This window comes from Filicampus tigris, chromosome 1 (assembly GCF_054856515.1).
Source record: "Filicampus tigris isolate MCC_2025a chromosome 1, RoL_Ftig_1.0, whole genome shotgun sequence".
In the NCBI taxonomy this organism is placed as follows: Eukaryota; Metazoa; Chordata; class Actinopteri; order Syngnathiformes; family Syngnathidae; genus Filicampus; species Filicampus tigris.
The window spans coordinates 7964318-7983995 of NC_141217.1; the positions used below are offsets into that span (position 1 = coordinate 7964318).

The 19678-nt window shown below is 41.2% G+C and overlaps 2 protein-coding genes across 6 annotated transcripts in view; both read left to right on the top strand.

The window, feature by feature from the left end:
• usp19 (ubiquitin specific peptidase 19) overlaps window positions 1-6354 on the top strand; it is a 35590-nt gene extending 29236 nt beyond the window's left edge. For 3 of the 5 annotated variants that reach the window (XM_086050078.1, XM_086050095.1, XM_086050086.1), the window contains exon 26: window positions 3149-5510. In XM_086050078.1, the coding sequence (XP_085906204.1) occupies window positions 3149-3418 (270 nt within the window). In that variant the 3' untranslated portion in view covers window positions 3419-5510. The other 2 variants (XM_086050109.1, XM_086050104.1) reach the window with 1 other exon arrangement.
• A 700-nt stretch (window positions 6355-7054) lies between these two features.
• LOC147152652 (uncharacterized) lies at window positions 7055-17952 on the top strand. Its single transcript, XM_086050121.1, has 6 exons — window positions 7055-7430; window positions 8842-9014; window positions 11233-11451; window positions 13473-13633; window positions 13728-13860; window positions 15299-17952. Exons 1-6 carry the CDS (start codon window positions 7172-7174, stop codon window positions 15473-15475), a joined length of 1122 nt encoding a protein of 373 aa, XP_085906247.1. The 5' UTR covers window positions 7055-7171; the 3' UTR covers window positions 15476-17952.
• Window positions 17953-19678: the final 1726 nt, after the last annotated feature.

A 19678-nucleotide genomic window follows, 5' to 3' on the forward strand; every position in this document is an offset into this window, starting at 1 on the left:
AAAAAATTACAAATGGACTTCAGTGTTTTTCACCAGACAGCGACGATATTATATACTTAGATGGGTTGCACTTAATCAGACATCCTGCGCAACAACAGTGCCATCTGCATATCTTCTATCTGATCTACACTTGGAATTTTCTCACATTTTTTAGGCTTTTTTAAAATAACACTAGGTCAAACTCAACTGGCATGAAGAATTCACCTCCTGTGGTTTGGGTGCCTCATTGCGCTGTATCATCTTTTCTTGATATTCAATCTGTGGGGTTATTGGTGAGAGTATCATATGGCAATAATGTGTATGCTGAATGCATCTTGGCAATGTTGCTTTCGGCATGGTTCCATTTTTGTCACGTTTTCTTTGAACCTGTTGTTTTTGACAAATTGTATTGTTCATACTGCACAATGACGCTGTGATGCTGGAAGTAATAGACAACAGTGTTCCAAGTGTCTAAAGCGTTTTTTTGTAGTGTGAGCCATTTTCAGTCTTGTTGCGCTAATCTGATTGTACGACACCAGCAACTGAATAACTAGGACCTAGTTACTACACTCAACAAAAAATAAACGTGACACTTTTGTTTTTTCTCACATTTTTTAGGAGATGAACTCAAACGTCTAAAACATTTTCCACATACACGGTATCACAATTTCTCTCATATTGTTCACAATCTAAATCTGTGAGAGTGAGCACTTCTCCTATGCCGGGATAACCCATCCCACCTCACAGGTGTGCCGCATCAAGATGCTGATTAGACATGATTAGTGCACAGGTGTGCCTTAGACTGCCCACAATAAATGGCCAACCTGAAAGGTGCAGTTTTATCACACGGCACAATGCCGCAGATGTCGCAAGAATTGAGGGAGCGTGCGACAGCAGGAATGTCAACCAGAGCTATTGCTGTCTTGAATGTTCATTTCTCTACCATAAGGCGTCTCAGAGAATTTGGCAATGCATCCAACCAGCCATACATCCGCAGACCATGTGTAACTACACCAGCCCAAGGACCTCCACATCCAGCATTTTCACCTCCAAAATCGTCGGAGACCAGCCACTCGGACAGCTGTTTAAGCAATCTGTTTGCGTAACCAAAGCGTTTCTGCACAAACTGTCAGAAACCGTGTCAGGGAAGCTCATCTACATGCTCGTCGTCCTCATCGGTGTCTCTCCACTCTGACTCCAGTTCGTCATCGTGAGTGGGCAAATGCTCAAATTCGATGGCGCCTGGCACGTTGCAGAGATATTCTCTTCACGGATGAATCACGGTTTAGACTGCTCAGGGTAGTTTTTAGACGGCCTGTGTGGTTTAGTGCACCATTTACACTCTGTATAGTGGAGATGGGATGCTGCTGACCTCAACTCGGGATGTTGTGGGTCGGTGGGGAGAATGGAGAATACTTTCGTCCCGGCCGTGGAACAGTGGACCAGCTCTATGCCCTTGACAGGGTCCTGACCGAAAGAACAAGATCCCGGATACAAGCGGCTGAAATGGGTTTCCTCCGCATGGTGTCCGGGCTCTTCCTTAGAGATAGGGTGAGAAGTTCTGCCAGCCGGGAGGGACTCAGAGTCGAGCCGCTGTTCCTCCACATTGATAGGAGCCAGCTGAGGTGGCTCGGGCGTCCGATTAGGATACCTCCTGGACGCCTCCCTGGTGAGGTGTTCCGGGCATGTCCCGCCAGTAGGAGGCCCCGGGGACGACCCTGGACACTCTGCAAGAGACTATGTCTCCCGGCTGGCCTAGGAACGCCTTGGGATCCCTCCAGAGGGAGTATAAGTCGCCCCACCAGCCCCCCCGGAAGCCAAGTTGTCTCTGTCGCGTAACGCAAATAAATGTGTCCATATAAATGAAATTTATAAAATTGTGCGCTTGTTACGATGGTGACATTTAGCTAACATCCACACATGTGGGATTACAAGAAAGTTACGGTAAGATAACTTTAAACTCACCAAAACGGTCGTAGATCGATTAAATAAGCCTTTTATTTATCGCTGACCATGTAGAATGTTTCCAAGTCCCCAAAAGTATTTTTGTATTCGGTCTTAATTATCTGTTCTTTCCTCCGCTCTCGTGCGTGCGTGCGTGCGGCTGGCTGATGATGCAAGACCATGCACTGCCAGGCACGGCGCCTTTTAAAGGAACAGTACACTATTTTGTATAGATGGATTGATAAACAGTCAAATTGTCTTTTTATCATACTATTTGAATTACTAATTTAACACAATATTAGATTTTAACCGTTTAAATTATTCATGCATTGTAATAGCCTTTAGGATTTATCTTTAAGTTGTTTATGTGGGTTAAAATAACATGTGAAATGATATACAGGTAATAATGTGTTAATAATTTCACTCATAAGTTGCTCCGGAGTATAAGTCGTACCCCCGGCCAAACTCTGAAAAAAAAACACGACTTATAGTCCGGTAAATATGGTAATGGATGGATAAACTCCTAACTTTGGTGTCATTAAACATTTTAAAGCACACTCAGGGAGAATTACATCACACGCTTGCTGCGTTTTTGCAACGTCGGGAACTTGCACATACAGCCCGCAGTTCTGCGCATTCAGCATTTTTCTTCGAGTATGAACTTTTTAAGATGGGTAGAAGCCCAAATCGAAATCACGATTAAATGTCAATGAATTGCCCAGCCCTAATGCATATCCTACAAAACAAGTTCACCACTCTGGTTAAATTTGCGCACAAATAACTCTGCATCTGTGGATGATTTTTAGCACCTGGACTGAATTCACTGGTGTACTTTAATAAATTGACAAAGTTACTTGTCAACAAGAATCAGTAAGATGGCGATCGTTTCTTTGTTACAGTTGACTTTTGTATTTGAAAGTGATGAGGCTGAGCTTAGGCTTCACTACCCTTCAGTTTCCTCTATCCTATCTAAATGTCTGCTTTCTTATTTATTTTAAATGTAAACATCTGTTATGAACAATAATTCTTTCAATCATCTGCCCACTGAAGTATTTTCTGCTGTTTTAAAATAACAATCAAGTGAGCATTGATATCTGAGACTCCACAAGGAATTGCCCACCTCTCGTGAAAACAGCAATTCAACTCAATACGCCGAATCATAATGACCGTGTTTGTTAGATCACGCCTTTTCCCCGAAGTTGATACCAGTTTCCGCCAATCGCAGGCCTCTCTAATATGGCGGGAACTGGAAGAAGACGAAGAGGGTCTTGATGAATCTCCGCGCAGACCTTTCCTCTCGGGGCTGCGACGGCGACAAGCCCAGAGGACAAGAGATGAGGACAGAGCTGAAGGGCACCATCAACACGTGGGCAGGATGTCAGATTGTCCTGACGATGATCGTGCGAGATATTTTGTTCTGGGAACCCTGGCCGCGGTGTTTGCACTTCTGGTCAACTTGGTCTACCCACTTCTTTACAAATCAAACTGGGCCTGAGTCACAGCTGATTGATGAATTGCTCAGAAGTTACGCTTGAAGAAATACAGATTGGTGTTTTGGCTGGAAGCCATCTCAGCTTTAATAATACAGCGCCTAATGTGACAATAAAAAAACATTAGGAAAATGTGATCAAAATTTGATTATAAGAAGTCCTATATTATTGGCAAATCCCACCTTTTTTTTAGTATCCCTTTGTAGGGGTGTCGGTCTCAATGGTATGCTTCTGTACGCTCCACTGTAAGCAAAAAAAAAAAAAAAAAAAAAAGGAAATGCAAGCCAGATGAGGCGTTACCTGGTTACTATGGTGAACTGAACTGTTCTACGAGTTGGAAATGTGGCTCAATAGAAAAATGATAACGATAATGACAGAAAATAAATACATAACATAGTAACTTAGGGGCATATTCTCCCATTTGCACTCAAGTCATTATGTTGAATAACATTCCTGGCTCGCGTGTTTTCAGTGTGGCGATTTTCCCATGCAGACCTCTGACACACCCACCATGGGTAAACCGGAAATTTGTTCGCAACCATCAAAGAGACGTGATTCGGCAAAGTCTAAGGGTGGCCCTAATTTATGCATCATGGCGTTTCTATGAGACGTGAATTCCATAAAGATCCATTTTGAAAATGTCACCATTTGGCGGTGAAATTAACTTGCGTAGTGGATCCGGAAATTATATCGATCATCGCCAGTGACGTGTGCACGGCTAAATTAACATTGTACTTTGAAGGAGCATGTGTATTCTGTATTTAATAAATACAAGTAGTTTGATCAGATTACTGTGCTCAGAATTGAGTGTGTTTGGAGCTGTTGCATCAGTAGAAAAGCAAGTGAGCCAATTGCAAGCAAATGAATCAAAATCCAACTTAGCATCGGCACCATTACAATGACTGCAGCTGTGAATGCCGCTTTCAGACAAACTCCAAGCCGACCCCTAAGGTTAGCAGCCGCCGCGTTGGCACCTGGTGGCGCACAAATTGTAAAATATTGATTCCTGAAACAGATTCTGATTTCTGTTTCCCCTGATGACCCTAATTCATAATCCAAAGAAATCAAAGGTTGAACAGCATTCCGATGGTTCACACTACCTGAGTGGGTCATGTCAACCGTTTGATCACAGAAGCTCAGAACGTGAGATGACAATTTGGATCGGTAAACTTTAGGACCACCAGCAGTGACTTCTTGACTGAATTTCCTCTATGCATTTAAGAGAATTGGCTGTTATCGGACATAACATGCTTAGTTCTTGACCTTGATGGTTCAAGTCTTTATGATCAACATTTGTATTCAGGTTTATTTTCGAATGTTTGAGCAATTTAACGAAAAGAACGATTTCAGCGACGAAATATGTGTTGCTTTTGCATTATGTACAATGTTCAGTTCATCATGTCCTCAAGTGACCTATTTAACGTGTTTGTTGTTGCTTTCCTTTGGATCAATTGTTTTTGTTTTGTTTTTTTACTTTATTGACCTTTTCTTTCTGCAAATATAGTTCGGTTATATCTTCATTTTAAGCCAAAGTGTGTTGAGTTCATCCACCAATATGTTTTATTGCAAACAGCTTACTTGGTTTAGTGTGTAACACTATGTATGAATATGAAGTTTGAATATATTTTAAAAGTTGCATTTTTCAAATGTTTTGTCATTGAAGTCTGCATGTTGGCTCCTGTCCTGCTGTGGTGATTCTAATTGCATAGAATCAGTATCAGAATACTCTTTATTGTCATTATACTCAAATGTACGAGTACAGGTCTCAGGGATTTTCCAGTGCAGCTTTCTTGTTTGCCTTGGTCCAAATGTAAATATACACATGTAGAATTGTACATTATTGTTTTTAATTCCCTGCGTGGAATGTTTCTTCTCTGTAATGTGTAAAAGGACACATTATCAGTTTCCCTACAATAATGCAAAAGTTGTTTCCTAATATATGTAAAGTTTTTTTTTTTATGTTTGGAAATTAATAAAACAAAAAAACAAATGGGTAGCTTGAATATCCTTTGCACGTACTCAGCGCCACTATTAACAGAAGATTAAATAAAACCGCCTGATTTATGGTCAATACTGCTTTTTTTTTCTTTTTTTTCTTTACAGGCATCAAGTCAGTCATTATTCGGCGCTGACCTGGACTCCGAGGGACCGCCGACCTTGACCCCGGAGGTGCCCGTTGGTGTCTTTGCGCATTCTGGAGACTGCGCAACAGTATCCTACAGCAACATGGAAGATGTGGACTAATTGAACAGAAGTGATGCAAACGTGACCCGACTAACATCTCATGGGGGGGCTCATTGAATTAGAGCTAAGATCTACTTGGCCAACACACACATTGGTGCTCATCATTACGTCAACACCTCAATTGGGCTGTCTGATGCTGCAGTGTTGGAAGAGCTGGATTTGATTGCTGTCACGTGGAAGTACGTACTAAAAATGTGCTCAGACTAACCACACAACTCACGTGGAAAAATGCATCGGGATACTTTGCTTATACTTAATGAGCATCTCAAACAGCCTCTACTCTGCTGGGAAGTCTGTCTACGCTTTTTGTGTCGTGTTCAAACAGGAACGGGCTAAAATTGATGTTGGATGAGGGTGTTATTCACGGCTTCACTTTTCCTTCATACCAATGGTTTTTGATTGAGGTCAGGGCCTCTCAAGTTCTTCCACACCAAACTCACGGCTGTGTCCCAAGAATAGGGTCCATTTAGGGTAATTGATTTACTTACATAAATATGTATAAATGTTGCTGAAGGTATACTGAACTGTCATGTAGTTCCATTCATGAAATGCATATATGAGCATCATAGGCTTGCAGAAGCTGCTGCTGAAACTGTTCCAAACCTCTTGTCAAGAATTGAGTGGTGCGTCTCCAGGCAGGCTTCCACCTGTCAATGCACATTGTGGTATGTCAAAATAAAAAAATCACTGCTGACCAGCCCCGTTGATTTAATTGTGAATGTGAGGTAAAGTGCGTTACGTATTCTTTTGTTTTCTTGACGGATTATTGCCTGGATAGATTAGTGTGTCCCCGGGTTGCAATGGAATTGTAGCAACAAAACCATTAAGGGAGGCACTGACATACTTATTTGCAAAAAAAAAGGAAGTGCATTTTCCCTCCTTTGTTGCTCTATTACTTATTTTGACATCTGTTGCCTTTTAAATTTACATTTTTAATCTCGATGAGGCAACTGTCAAAGGCTTTAATCCCAATCAGGCAACTGTCAAAAGGCTTCAGTGTAAACTGAAACGTGCAGCATGTCTGCATGTTCTTACATGTAACCAAGTCGACACCTTGCTAGATTTGATTTTTACTGTTCTTGACCCTCTCCTTTGTAACGGACCGCATATTAAATGATGGGGGCGAGGGGGGAATCTTCATGAAAGGTAATAGTGTAAATTATAAATAAAATAACTTCAAGAATTGGTAACATTGTAAGGTACTGCTGAATGACTCTTGTTCATATCCCCTTTCGGGCCGGACTTTAGGGCCTTTAAAGGCATAATAATTTTATCAATTTATATGATAATATTAAGAGGGACAGCAAACGATGTTCTGTTATGTGATCAAGAACAGAGGCGCTGCATCCATTTATAACACCAAAGGATGGCGCTCAAGTCACGCTGTGTGATATTAGCCCACTGAAGAAGAGACTGGTGCGGTTGATAAGGAAGTTAACTAGACTTCAACTCAGGCTGCGATTAAGCAAAATTGAAGTGTCTTTAAACAGTCGACCACGCTGAGCGGTGCACTCATGGCCAACTTTAGTGCGGACAACGGCCACCACGATGAAGAAAACGACGACACCAATTACCGGGATGTTTCTGAACCTGCGCCTGGGAGAAACGACGGCCCACCGGTGTATCCTGCCATTCATCAGAAACATAAAAAAATAATCCTGCATGTGGATTTGAACAACACCATTCTGGTGTCAGACGCCGTGAGGTGCCAAGGGACAGTGGCTGCCTTGGATTATTTTATGACAACTGTCACTTGGGGCAAAATGAGTAATGGTAAAACGTTTTTCTCAGTTCTCTTAAAACAAATAAAAACCCGCTAGAGTTGGTTGTGTTGACTCAGTTGATGCGGAGGGTATGTTGAACTCAGTGTTTAAAAACATCTTTTATTCGAGCATTATTTTAAACCAAATGTTGTGTGGCATATCAACTATGCCGAATGACAGGTTTACACGAGCAATGTTTCACAACCTTTGTGAGCCAGTGAACATATTTTACATTATATTTTTACAAAGCTCACGAACCACCACCAAAGATGTCATCAAAAGTAGATGCATAATGCAACGATTACCAGCAACCCGTCTCAATTTACTTAAAGTTCTGCTTGCTCAGTATGAAATGTGTGCCCGTTTAGTTGACTAGGGCAGAAACATTTGAATTGACTTTACCAGGTTTTTGTCCCTAATTGGCATTGGTGTTATATCACAGAATCATCTGTTTCAACAATGTTTTTAATCATTTCAGGCCAGAAAGCTTTAATGATTTCTGTTGTTTATCATATGTCATATATGTTTACCAATATGGAGATTTGTGCGTTTTTAAATACTGTCTTATCTGATTTAGTAAGAGCCTCGACTAAAACACAGCATAGTTTGGCACATGAACAAAATGAGGAAAATTGATTTGAACGTGTTTATTTAAAAACAAGCAAGTTATAGGCACATACTCCACATCGGGAAAAATATCACGGCACACCGCTGAGCAAAACAATTCATAATAAGTGGCTATACAGGGTCATTATGTACCTTAAGATCTCTCATCTAGTGGAAGAACATTTTGTTTTACCCGTTACTAACATGGTTTGCATAATTTAATTAACAAACGTCTTTTATTTATTTATTTTTAGAAAATCATTTTTTTATTTATTTTTTAATAATTGACAGGATAATTTCCCGCGGCACACTAATGTGCCACCGCACACTGGGTGAAAGTCACTGGACTAGGGTATACTGCACTGTACAGTGGACCCCTGCATAATCGGGGTTCGGCACCTGCATGTGCATTTAACTATTCGCGGATCTCCCAACCCACAATCATTCCCCCGCCGTTTTCAAAGATTTTTGAGGGTTTAAAAAAAAAAAAAGTTCCCCCACCCATGCCTGTCACTATGTCACTGGCATAGTTGGAGGAACAAAGATACATCATGTGTAAAAACAAACAAACAGTGTTTAAATTATGGACCAATTATGTGAAATTGAATAATTTCCCTCAGCACACGTGATGATGTCTCACGGCAATATGGAAATGGCCAGTTCAGGGCAATGTTTCTAGTATTTCATATACTGTAAATATACAAATGACAACAAAATATTTTTTTTAGAAAATGGGCCCATCTTGATTACTACGGTATCCTGGAATCCTCAAGACCAGTTTGATGGTCATCTTAAGTGTCTCTTTCCATTCGCAGGCAAGTGGGAATGGTTGAGTGACTCGCCTTCTCTGCTTCCGCCATGTGATGATGCCATCAACTACTACTCCCAATTTGGAGCGACTCCCAGGTTCACCTCCACAACAGGTAGACGCTTCCGTGGGATTCTGGAGGAATATCTGAACCAGCTCCGCTGGCCTGAGGGTGTAAAGGTAAGTATCCTTCCAGACAGAATGGACAATTTGAGATGATTGAAGGCTAAGCAACCCTTGGCTCCAGAGCCGCATGTGGCTTTTTCATCCTGCTGTGGCTCTCTGTGACTTTTGGAAAATAATGTAATTTTTTTCCATTCATTCATTTTCCAAATAAAATTCGAAATTTGAAGATTATAGTTGTCTTGTAACATTAAAATACAACTCTTTGGGGGGTGTTTTTGGTCAAAATATGCGTTACAGCCACCAGTGTGTGACAACTGGTGCCAATATTTAATGAGCTATTTGACCTTTGGGAGATAAACCATGGATAAATCCAAGAAAAGAAAAGTTTTGGGAGAAAGTAGAACCTCTGATGTTACGTGCTACATGAACTACATACAATATATTAAAAACAAACATCGCTCACGTCCCACAGATGACAAGATGAAAGTGATGTCTTTTTGCTCTGATGCGCAGACGCTGAGCTGAAGTTCAGGAGCAAAATTCACATTAACCAGGTAAAAGAAATATTTGAATTGGCTATTATTTTGCAAATATATATTTAAAATTGTTAAGTGACAGTCCTTTTTTTTAGTCAGGTTGACAGCTGACTACATGCTCCACACATGATAAAACATTTTTGGTTGGTGTTAATTTCATAAATATGACTTAACACAAAAAGGCACTGATTACAAGGGGGAACAATAAAAAAAAAATCAAAGTTAGATTTTGTATGCTGATTTAAAACTAAAGTGGGCATGCTGATTTAAAAATTGGAGTCAGGCTTTGTCTATCTTTTTTTCTCTTATCCTGCAGATAAGCAAAATTTCACTGATTAGTTGTCGAAAGACTATAGTCAGAAGAGCTGATGGTGATTGGACTCATCTTCAGCTATGTGGCAAATTATTTAAATCAGCTGTCAGACCTAACTCAGTAAAAATTGTGTTCGTTAGTGTTATTTAAGTTGAAAGTAAGCTTCAACAAAGTATATTTTTTCATAGTTCAGAATGTTTTTGTTACATGCAGAACTAAAATTGCATCTTCTCTACAGCACTTTACTTTCATAAAAGCAGCACTATATTTTTTATACATACAGGTGAGAAATAATAGTGAGTGTAGTGTCAAAAGTGTTTTTTGGCCCCTGGTGTATTTTTTTATTTTATTTTTTTATAGATGGTCGAAATGGCTCTTTGAATGTGTAGTAAGGCCCAGATAGGCCAAAAAGACGCTGGCCAACAGTGACAGACGCTTACCCCCAGTGGCGTCCGGCCGGCTGTCGGCACGTCACGCTGGAGGAATACACTGCAACGACAGACCATTAAAGTACCTTCTGCGCATGCATAAGATGTAATAGCCTTCCATACCATCGGCGGCGGTAGTCACTATTTCTCATTGTTAGAAAAATCCAACCGGAAAGCTGTTGGCCAGGGGCGAATTATAAAAACGTAAACAATGCATTCAGCTCTATTCTTCGCTCACAATGAACTCCCACGCGAAGTAAACCATCACGTTCTTGACACGGTATTGTGAAATACTTACAAATAGCACTCCCCGATAGGCCGGTCCGCCTATCATTTTAAACGGGCTTCCGCGTTTCGGTCTAGAAACTTTGACCACATTTCACATGATCTTCCACATGTAGCTGATTGCCTGGGTTGCTTGCCCTGTTGCAATGCTTAATGCAAATATCACAGGTGTGCAACATGCAATTTTTAAACATTCTCATTGTGAAGCTGGGCTCTTCATATTGTGACGCTGGGAAGAAGTCAACCCAAAAACTTTCTTTACAAGAACATGTTGTATGCAGGCCAACTAGTCGGAACACAGAATTCTGATTAATATTGCGTTTGTAGCAAAATGCATCCACTTTTGGCCATTTCAGGGCGTGGCCATTTTGTCACTTCTGTCAACTGAAAATGGCATTACAGTTGCTCAGGGTCAGGTAACGACCAACCATGGCTCAGCTTCAGAAAACAGGTGAGCCGTGATTGGTCGTTACCTGAGCCCTGAGCAACTGTGATGTCATTTTCAGTCGACAGAAGTGACAAAATGGCCGCCGCCTGAGATGGCTAAAACGTGTGGATTAACTCTTATTCCACAAACGCAATATCAAGGCTTTAAGGCTTCAATATAGTGAGTCCACTTTCAGTCCTCAAACCAAATGTTCCTTGGTAGTTTCGCTAACCAACAAGATCTTTCGACTATGTTGTGTGTTGACGAACTGGCCTCTTCACAGGGTGACCAAGAGCTGACAATAAAGGCAGAGGATGGACGACTCTACCACTGGATCCTTCCCTCTTTTTTCCAGTTGCTCAAAGATCTGACACAGCAAGGGACCAAGTTTGCCGTCCATTTTCGTACATTTGGAAGCGACCTGCCTCGTGTGCTAAGTGCTGTATCCAAAGCACTGACACAGGGTGCTCATCCCTTGTTTCCTGAGCTCCTCGATCTGAAGGTGAAATAGTCACACTCAATCCAAGCAACGTCTCCCCTTCCTGCTCAGAACTGTCACTCTACATTTGCAAACACGACTGCCACACATTTTCAATCTCTTGCGCCGCAATTTTCAAAGGCTGACGTTTATTTGAAAATAAATCACTTCTCGGAATCACCACTTGGAAGCTGTTTACCTGCTGCTTCTGCTGCTGGGAAATCTCTGACAGTGATTGTTTATCCTTTTAGCCTGGTCCTTCTCCAAAACATCCTGGGTAATGGTTAATTTGCCAGTCATATAAATTTAAAGAGAAATGTTAATGACCAGAACACATCCTTTGTTTTCTCTAATATATACATGACCTTTATTTGTCAGCGAACTCGAATGCTGTCTCTGGAAAACGAGTGTATATGGGAAAATCGGTCTTGTTAGGACTAGTAAGTTCTGACATGGCAAGTCCGTATGATCACTAAAAATGAGTTCTTGAACATAATGAAATGCTTGGGAGAAATAACAACGCACTCACACTTGTCTCATGCTCTCAAGTGCCAAAAATGGTCTCACCTGCAACCTGCAAATGATTCACACAAAAAAGCTTTCCAGCATCCTCACTGACAAAAACTCTGACTAGTGTCAGCTGGGGTGAGATCGATTGCTTCCAAGACAGAAAATATCAGTCTCTCCTCTCACATTTAATCCTTCAATTATGGAACACGTCTCAAAAACTCTAACCTCTAAAAATTGAATTGCTTCAGTTCTGGAGAATGAATTGAAGGTGGTTTTTGGTCAGGGAAAGCTTGATGTGGAAAGCGTATTCAAACAATCGCTTGTTCACATCTTCCAGAGAGAAGGCGAGCGTGTAGAAGGCAGACTGTGGTTGTGCATGGCGTGTTTTGTAAAAGGCTGCATTGCAGAAGTTGTAGTCTAAAAATGTGGCTGTTATGACAACTTTGTACTTAGTCAAGGGAACTGGGCGATAAAGTGAATGCGCATTGGTGTGATATAGCTTTTGACTCTGCTGCCACCTACATAGGGTTGCGGTTTGTATATTGGCCCCCTAAACCGTCTAAGAAATAAATGGAGGAATATCGTATTTCCTCAATAGTGACCGTTGTTTTGACCCACTAAACCCACTAAAGCGCATGGCTCAACAGCTCCCCAAAACCTAAGCTCGTCTTTGGAATTACCCTTGAAAACCTGAAGTTTTCCCAGAAATTCAACACCTACAAAATAATTAATATCTAAGACCCTGTAGCAGGTAAAAACATCATTCCAAAAGAATTTGAGACCTTAGACATATGGCTTGCACACAGGTCCGAGTTTATTAATCTTTACTGTTTCAATGGAAGATGTAAAAATAAAGTGTCAGTGCAAGAGAAGCACTATTTTTAATTTTAAAAATCAAGTGGTAATTACCACCCTCTATTCTGTTACAAAGACATCAATGTTGCCATTGTCTACAAACATGTATCTTTAAAAAAAAAAAAACGGCCCCTTGCACTATCCAGGCTTTAAGGGTAGAAAGACGCAACAGCGCTCCTGGCTCTAGTGGTAGAAACGCGGTTATGCGCTCCCGGTCTTAATGGGTTAATAGAAATTGTGCCATAGTCCACTTTAATAAATGCCTATCCTCAAATAAAACCCTCAGACAAAAATAAATGATAGTGTCATTCAATGGCTGTATTTATCTTAATCAGGATTTTTTTTTTCAATGAAAAATATATCACTTTCATGCGTAAAAATTAGTGCTGTCAAATGATAGTTTTTTAAAGTAATGAATGGCAAAATTTTCCATAATTAATTGCGATTAATCGTATTTTCAACTACAATTTTTTTTACAAAGCTTGGAACTGCCTGTAAGTGCCTCCATCCACTTTTGAGGAAATGCACAACATGAGATTTGCCAGATAGTTCATGTAATATTTCTTGTGAAAATAATAGCAAATGTGTTTTGGACTGAAAGTCCGTCAATCTCACAGTAGTCGTGCTGTTGTGTATGACTTGCAATAGTAAAATCCTAACTGCACTTCTCTCCTGCACAGTTAGGTGTGAATAAAACACCGGGCAAGATCCGCTGCAGCTCGAAAGGTGTTCTTGTGACCAGAAGCTCGGAGCGGCTGTCGACCCGCGATGGCGAGAGAGGCCTATACCAATTCTTTAGCAGTGCAAACGGGCTCGGTGGCTTCCAGGATGACTATGAATGGTACAGCTAATCCCCCACATGTAATCCAGGTGACTTCAGTCTTCTACAATGTACCCTTATCCACTTTTTTTTTTTTTTTTTAAATCCATCCAAGGTGGATGACTAAGAAGTTCTCCATCCAAGGTGGGAAGCCGCTGTGGGTGGACCCCTTCGACGAGCATGTTCAACACATCTTCATAGATGACAACATACGACAGAATGACGAGGATACCGTAGTGCATCCCAAGGTAGCGCACATCTATGAACTTTAGCATAGCTCTTTTTCTTCACTTATTTTCCACACCCATTTTCCATCTCTTTGACCAATCATTTGTAATATTTCATACTGCGTATAATGAGTGGGATGCAGCAATCTCACTCCCTCCCTCTTTGTTTGCCTCATTAATTTTTAATTGAGTCGTGTTTTTTTTTTTTTTTTGGAAATGTCAAATCTCATTTAGTGAGAGCAACATTTTAAAGCTACTTCAAGTACTGAAACTTCCTGACTCAGCTCTTCTTGGAGTAAACTGCTTACTCGCCGCTGTGGTGTGTTGGTTCAGTCGATGAAAGTCGGACATTGGCAATTACGTCTTAAGATTTATAGAATCTGTATTCATTCAGAGCTTCAAGGCCTTCATGCTGTGCTCTAGTCAGCAGCTACTGCAGTTGATTTGCCCTACTGGTGAGTTTCGCTGTGCGTTTGTTTCGTTGCACGTAAGCTTAATGTTGAAAACGAACAAAAAAATGGCACAACTGATGTCTGCTGAACTTTTTAGGCCAAGGTAGACGACATTACGATTTGGTGTAAATTGGTAGAAAGTAACAATGGGATGCTAAGAGTCGTACTGCTTTGAATGTGAGTCTTCTCACTTCACTCAACTTTTGGTCTATTTACTACTTGTATGTACTTCTGCTTCGCACATCGTTGACACGGTTTCTTTTGGGAAAAAGTGTTGCAAAAAACATCACTGAAGGAGAAACACAAAACAACTGAACAGAGTTCTTGTGAGGTTCACTGAAGTCTTATAAGGTATGAGCTCTAAGTTTGTGTTGTTTTTTTTTTTAGAATCATGTTTGACCCCCAAAACTACTTAGCGCTGAATAAAAATTTCTACAGTCAAAGGTCTGCCTTGAACCTGGTCCAAACAATTGACCTTGCAGGAATAATAAATGCATGGTTCCATCTAACTTTTTGGAAGGAACTACTAGGTTCCTGTTACGTCTTTGTCCATCACATGTCTATTGTTTTTAGAAGTCCCACAAAGCTCATTGTTGACCACATTTAATGGTTTTGCTTGAAGTCTTTTGACACTCATATCTTCCCAGTGTCACTTTTTTTTCAAGCGCAATGAAATCTAGAAGGAAGCTCGACTTGGAGCAATTATACGAGTCACATTGGTCCACTTTCCACTACAGCGTCAGGTTAGGCATGTTGAACAAATGGAAGATGTAAAGCATGCACGCCAACAATGGAGTTATCTTTCACTCCCCGTTAATCATTTGCAAACCTGTTGCTCCGAGGATTTTGGTTTCAGGCATCCTAAAATTAGTCACTCTGCAGTGTAAGACTTAATTCACTGTTTGTGCAAACTTTACAAACACCGGAAATGTTTGGCTGTTCTTTGGCATGTTTGCGTGATTATTTCAAAACGGACAGAAAGCAACATGACTCTGTGTATGGTCCAGGTTTTCAGGGAGCCTGGTGGCTCGGACACTCGCACGGCTTCCATCTCTGAGCTTTATGACATCGCCTTGATCCAGACCGACCTCCTCAAGGCCATTTCGGAGCCCGACTACTTCACCCGGCGTGTCCACATCTGCCAGGAGAACTATGAGAAGAATGTCCAACAGGGGTCAAGCTAGAGCACCGCTGAGTGTTTTTATTTAACCACCTCTGGTCTTGAGGAACTCCATACCAGGGTACTATTAGCTCAGGGCTGTTAGAATTTTATTGACAAGGTGTTGGTATGAAAATGTTACTTCCTTGCAGAATCCGGTGTCACAGTACACTGTACTGTGTCTACGTTGATGTTTTTATATACAGGTAGTGAATAGATTATAAAAGAAGCAGTACACTGAAAGAAGAAAAGACTCTGTCGTGATTGCAGGTCTTTTTTGTGATTAGATTTACGACAAATTGCCCCGCCACCTTTTGGGGCTCAGCTTGTTATTTTTTGATGTCTCAGCGGTCTATGTTACGGGAGGGAGGCAAGCTGGTAATATTGCTCGCTTTGTCAGTTCTGTTGTCTAAAACGGCGACCGATCGCCACCAAAATGCACATGCACATTAGTACTCTTGTCCACTTCAACCTGTGGGCAAGCAATCAGGCATGTATGGTTCTTTATTTCCCCACCCCCTCTTCACTTCCCGGCTAACAGTAGAATAACGGTACAGCTAATAGCAACAACTAGCTTCAGGCCGTTAAAACAAAAGGCGTTAGCACAACATCATTAGCTCCTTAATGTCCATGCAGAATGTGGAGGTGATCTTGAGCCTGCGTCTTCATGTCGCGGCGTTGCCTCCCAAGCAGTCGCATGCGTTGTCCGCGGCCGCGCGAGTGAAGTTGCGTCAGAGTGAGGTAAGACCTCATCGAGCACCAGGAGTGTCTTGAACGTGCGCATCCGACTCCTCAACCGAGTGTGGCCGCATTGGAATGCACCGTTTCGGCTGTTAGGTCGAAAAACTGGGGCCATTCCTCATCCAAATGAATGTGCACGTCTATTCATTCCCTCTTCAGTCGCTAGAAATATCCTGACTGGTGTTGAATGCCTCGCTTGTCCTAACCGTGATCAGCAAACAAGCAGTGTTTTTTTTTTTGTTTTGTTTTTTTTAGCAAAGAAGCAGTGTGCGCTCGTCCCAGCATAAATCTATGTAGCTCTGCTCGCTTCGACATTTCCTCATGATATAAATCGGCCACGGAGAGGTTAACCCTTTTGATATGTTGAAGTGCTCATTCGTAAGGATGTCCACTTAAATTTTGGTGCCAATTGATCACCGTTTTTGGACGTTCTAAGCAATGAAAGTACAATGATTTCTAATGGAGGGTTTGAAAACGGTTCCTCCAGTGACTCCGACTGAACAAGGATAGAACGGTAGGGGGCGCAGCCATTTTCCATTATCAAGGGGCGTTATTCATGGAGTCACTTATTTCCTGATTTCTCCCAAATGTATTGATAATATAGAAAATGACAACTCTTTTCATTTTCCTGATCAAAAAATATATTAAATGAACTTGTTAGTGAAAACATGGCCACTAAGGGGGGTGGATTTTTTTCCCCATGAATATTTTGATTAATAAGTCACCACATTAGAGAAACTGGCTTACAGCAGAGGCTCTGTGAATAATGCATCTAGGCAATAATTACTCCAACAACAGTTATTTGTTTGTTTATGGCGGTTGCTCAGTAATTGGGGTCAAATGGGAGTCAAAAGCCCCTTTCGTCAATGCTGTTTACTTCTATTCAGCACTGTAAAGCATTACTTGAATTTACTGAATCCTATGATGAGGTTTTTAGGCCAATACCTGTGCAAACACCTCAAGACAAGCTTTGCAATCCCAAACTCATAGGCTGGGCCTTTAGATGCTCATCAACGCATCTTGTGATGATTTTTGTCAATGCATTTATGCACTCTTGGTTTGCACATCACTATTGAGTGTACTGTGTGCTGTGCAATGTTAAAAGCACTGGGACCTGTCATTAGGTTGAGCAGGCGTTAGAGATGGGTTTAAATCATTTTACTCGCCTTATTTTTTATTTTTCTTAATGAGTTAAACAGACTGCACATTTAATACTGTGGAATTAGAGTTGTTGTTGTAGTGATTATAATGTGATATGTGTCTATAAAGAGATTTTATATCTCCACTAGGGAGATTGTTTTATTTGCAGTTTACTTAGTAGTAGTGAGAGACAAAAATAAATAAATACATTTAAAAATGTGTGGTTGTGGAGCAGTCATAGCCAAAGAAGAACCCATATGCAGGAGGAGGTGTATGATTTGATGCTTATCCAAATTAGGCTTATTTATTTTTGTTCATTCTGCACTCCACTGATGGCCTCAGTGGATGGTTTGCCTCAGGTCCACTCCAGTGTAAACATTCTCTGTCATCTTGAAGATACTGGGTTATTTTTATATAATATTTGCATTTTACTATGGTAGCGAAGTGGGTACAGTGATTCATAACGGTTTGAAGGTGCAAATATATCTTTTCAATAGTGGTCTTTTCTTTCCTGTTGTCAATGTCCATCAAAATTCTGATCAATTCTTTGCATCTCATTCAAAGTTTATTGTAAATGCCGTTACTCATACTGAACATTAACAATAAATTGAATGAAACATCTATTTGACTGATTCTTCAGTAATCACTTTTTGTATGCTTGTTACATCAAACTATTTACTCTAGATATGATCAGCTGATGCCAAATAACAATTGATTTTAATTAATTAAACATTTGTTTTTAAATGTGACCATCACAAAATGTGGCCCATCACCCATTGAGAACATCTTGATGATTTTCTGTGATTTAACCACCTCAGGTCCTTTGGCGGTTCATTCGAAGATCCAAAGGAGCATTCATATCTAATCTGCACCTCCTTGAACATTTAACGAGCATGTTTTTTTTGTTTTGTTTTTTTAATCCAAGTAGTGTTTATCTTCTTAATTAATCACCAGTTGTTGGACTGAAAAGATTCCAAATCTTAAAGCTTTGGCAGCCATGTTTGAGTGAGTGTTTAATGAGGCATTTCTCCCCCATTCCCTGCAGTGTGTTTATGAATCCGCCAGAATCATTAAGGAGGGGGTCAGATGGATTAACAAATTTTGTGTCACATGTTAAGTGTGCCACAAGAAGGTGATGTGCCCTTTACCAATAATCAAAATCAGGAGTTCTCATACTGGGTCAGCAGGTCCGAGAGCTGTAATTTGGGGGCTTGCAAAATAGTTTGCTTTAAATTGTATTCATTTAAAGAATGCACTCAAAAACACTGAAAATAATTCCAATCGTGTTGTTTTATTTCATCATAAATTAATCCTGCTAGTCCAGGGGTCGGCAACCCGCGGCTCTTTCGTCCTTTGCTTGGCTTGGGAAAATAAATTCTAAGTGTCCGATTGAAGTGCATGTTGTCTCAAAAACGTCAACATTTTTGGCCACTTTCATTAGTGGTGCTATATTGGGTACCCATCGTTTTTTTTTGCAATGCGATCTAAACCTCCAGGTCACATGCCTCCGACATTGACATCAGAAACCCAAAATGCGGATGGAGGGGTCAGTGCTGACAGTGACTCTGCAGTTGTTTTGAGTAACAGTGTTGACTATATGTTTGACTTTACTTGAATCCCACTTGAAACATGAAGCATATAGTGGACATTTATGGAGATAGTAGTAATTCAGCCACGGCTCGATCGGCTCATTTTTTATGCACGGTTATGACTTGACGTCTTCATGAAATGAGATAAAAATCATAATTTCCCCCAAATACTGTATTTCTACCTCTGACCGAATCGCTCCACTGTCGAAATGCCCCGACACGCTGCACATTTACTTCCGTAAACACTATATCAATCAATCAATCACATTTTATTTATATAGCACTTTTCATACATAAAAATGCAACTCAAAGTGCTGTAAAAGATCCAAAACACAACATCAAAAAAAGACCCGTTCCCGCCTTCCATCCCAACAAACCCGTAACAAACCCATATTTCCACCAGTACATCAGCACTCACACATGCGCACGCGCCCCCACACAACCCCCCCCCCCCCCACACACACACACACACAAAGCACACAACCTGATAAGATGTGTTAGAAAGACAAGGCACAGAGAAACCATATGAGGAAAGGCTACCCAAAGGGAGCTCATCCACGCTGAGGGGAATGACAGTCCACGGCCACAGGGGTGCCACCACCACAGAGACCCCCGGCCCGGATCAGCCGGGTGGACCTCACACAAAGTGTAGAGGCCCCCGGACCCAAGGAGCCCCTGCGATGACGGCCCCTGCGGGAAGGGCAGCCACCCCCCCCATCGCGGAGGCCCCCCCCATGAGGAAACACTGGAGCTAAAAG

Bases quoted from the DNA above. Each gene is read 5' to 3' on its own strand.
- LOC147152652 (XM_086050121.1), top strand. From the start codon at position 7,172: ATGGCCAACTTTAGTGCGGACAACGGCCACCACGATGAAGAAAACGAC. The intron at 9,015-11,232 runs GTAAGTATCCTT...GCCTCTTCACAG, and splicing joins GCTGGCCTGAGGGTGTAAAG to GGTGACCAAGAGCTGACAAT. The intron at 11,452-13,472 runs GTGAAATAGTCA...TCTCCTGCACAG, and splicing joins CTGAGCTCCTCGATCTGAAG to TTAGGTGTGAATAAAACACC.